This window comes from Drosophila pseudoobscura, chromosome 2, assembly GCF_009870125.1.
Source record: "Drosophila pseudoobscura strain MV-25-SWS-2005 chromosome 2, UCI_Dpse_MV25, whole genome shotgun sequence".
Classification (NCBI taxonomy): domain Eukaryota; kingdom Metazoa; phylum Arthropoda; class Insecta; order Diptera; family Drosophilidae; genus Drosophila; species Drosophila pseudoobscura.
In genome coordinates this window covers 31,567,646-31,570,094 of record NC_046679.1, presented here as the reverse complement: position 1 = coordinate 31,570,094, position 2,449 = coordinate 31,567,646, and the positions used below count along the sequence as shown (strand labels likewise).

The following is a 2,449-nucleotide window of genomic DNA, read 5'->3' as shown; positions in this document are numbered from 1 at the left end:
CAGGGTTGCAGTGGGCAGCAGTGTTGCAGGTGGACCGCGGCCCAGTGCTGCAAGACAGCTGTAGATTCAAAAATGTAATCGACTATCGGCGGTAATTTATTGCAAGACAAAAATATACAAATTCTTTTGAAATTTACATATCCTCCACACTGTATTTGTATGCCTCGTCCTGCATCGCCTTGCGCTCGTTCTGTTTGTCGAACCAGCGCTGCTCGTAGCCATTGGAACGGTCTACGCCATCCCAGCGGTAGCCGGGACGAATGCCATAGCGATTCTCCGGAAAGCTGCCCTCATACTTGGGCATCACGGGCTTGTTGTCCAGCTTGTCCTGTTTCTTGCGCTTCTGCCGCATGTACTCCAGCATAGGATCGTCTGCGTGCTCCTGCTCTCGCAGATGCCGATCCAGATCCTCGTCGTTGGCATAGCGGGCCACAGGCTTTGATGCCTCATGGGCCATTTCCTCGTGGCGCACCTTCAGGTCCTCGATTTGCTTTAGGCCCTTGCCCCACCGGTCGTACAGCTCCTTCTTCTTCTTCTCGTGCTCTTCCTTGCGACGCCGCTCAGCGGGATCTTCCTCGGCCGCCTCGCGTGCCCTGCGTCCGCGTCTGCCCGTGCTGCGCATCTGAATCTCGGCATAGCGGCCCGACACTTCGCTGGACATCTGCTCAAACAAATTGTGCTCGCGGCGACGCCTCTCGTCGGACTCCTTCTTCAAGGACTGCGCATCCTGCAGGCCAGCACTCTTACCGTCCAGTGTCTTGGAGGCCTTTGGTTCGTGCGTGGGTGGAGGCGATGGGGAGGGCGAGGCCTTGGCCCAGCGGCTCTTACGTCGACCTGGCGGTGATTCCTCTTTGATGCGGGGCCTGCGTTCCCTGCTGGCAGAGCGACGCCTTCTGGGTGGACTCTGATCGGAGTTGCGTCGCCTACGAGGTGGAGATAGGTCGCGTTTTCTGGGCGGACTCTGATCCGAATCTTTTCTCCTTCGATCTGGGGATTGATCGACATCTCTGCGTCTTCTGGGTGGGCTCTGGTCGGGACTGCTTCTGCGCCCTTTCCTCGGCGGGCTCTGGTCGACACTGCTTCTACGGCCTTTCCTAGGTGGGCTCTGGTTGGAGTTGTGGCTCCTACGTCGCCTTGGCGGACTCTGGTCAGAGTCGCGTCGCCTCCGTGGAGGGCTCTGGTCGGGACTGCTTTTACGTCCTCTTCGGGGTGGGCTTTGATCCGAATTGACGCGTTTCCGTCGTGGTGGAGATTGATCTTCATCTCGTTTGCGTCTGGGTGGACTCTGATCTGGGCTGCCTCTCCTCCTACTTGGTGGACTCTGATCTGCAACTCTTTTTCTCCTCGGCGGACTCTGATCAGGACTACGTTTTCTTCTCGCTGCAGAAAAATCCCGCTTGGGACTCAGATCCCTTGAGGTGCTGCGTTTTTCCTGCTTGATTTTGATGGCCAGGGGGCTTTGGGCAGAGCGCTCTTTCGTTGTTTTCACTGCAGTGGCTTTGCGACCCCACCTTTCCTCCTCATCCTGCTGATCAGCCGGCTCCTGCTTGATTCGGACAGCAGAGGCCTCCTCTTTGTTGTCTTCCTCTTTGACCTCGTCCTTGACGGCAATGTTGCGCCACTTGCTGCGCACTGCATCTGGATTATCCTCGATATACTCGCCCACTATTTGTGGTGCATCCTCGCCGCCCAGCAACAGATCTTCGTCCATTTCCATGCCGTCGTCTTCGTAGGCATCGTCGTCGATTATTTTCACTTTTGCAGTCTTTTTGTGCTTTTTCTCCTTCTTTTTCTTCTTCTTCTCCTTGTCACCGGACAGATACTTCTTCAGGTATGCCTTCTGGTCGATTATCTTGCCATTTTGCATGGACATTTTCAACAAGTTTATAATTAATTTACTAAAAACGAGGTTGTTTACGTTTTAGCACGAAGTTGTTTACAGTGTGACCGCGGATTTATCGAAATGTACCCGACTCTCAGAAATATACCTAAATATACCACCTCATCTTAAAAGTATACTGAAGTTGTTTACGTTTCGATAGATCGATATGTATTTTAATGTTAGTGACATCGGTATTTCTGTGCGATAATTTGGCGGTTTATTTTGAATAAAAATTCTATTGGAAACATTCGCTTTTCTTAATTGTTGTTTCAAAACAAATATTATAAATATAGATGTCTTTTTGTATAAAATTCTTAAAAAAAAAAAATAGATTTTTCTGCCAGCTCGCTGAAAAAAGATTTCTTTGACAGAATTGCCGTACTGTCATAAAAAGTACAAACGTGTGGCATTATCTGGCAGTCGAAGGATGGCGAAAATTTGGTCTCTTAACCCATTAAGCGCCATGGTAAAGATGATATGCAAGGAGAATTTTCATGGAATTTAATTTTTTGTGGGTTACCTAAAAAATTTAAACTCTGAATACATAGGTTTCTCAGTGTTCCGAAA

General features: G+C 50.1%; 1 protein-coding gene across 1 annotated transcript; it reads right to left on the bottom strand.

Annotated features, from left to right (window-relative positions):
• Positions 1-65: 65 nt before the first annotated feature.
• LOC4803321 (BUD13 homolog) lies at positions 66-1,993 on the bottom strand. The gene has a single exon (XM_001360047.4). It carries the CDS (start codon positions 1,871-1,873, stop codon positions 134-136), a length of 1,740 nt encoding a protein of 579 aa, XP_001360084.3. The 5' UTR covers positions 1,874-1,993; the 3' UTR covers positions 66-133.
• Positions 1,994-2,449: the final 456 nt, after the last annotated feature.

Coding starts and splice junctions, on each gene's coding strand:
- LOC4803321 (XM_001360047.4), bottom strand. CDS start 1,873: ATGTCCATGCAAAATGGCAAGATAATCGACCAGAAGGCATACCTGAAG.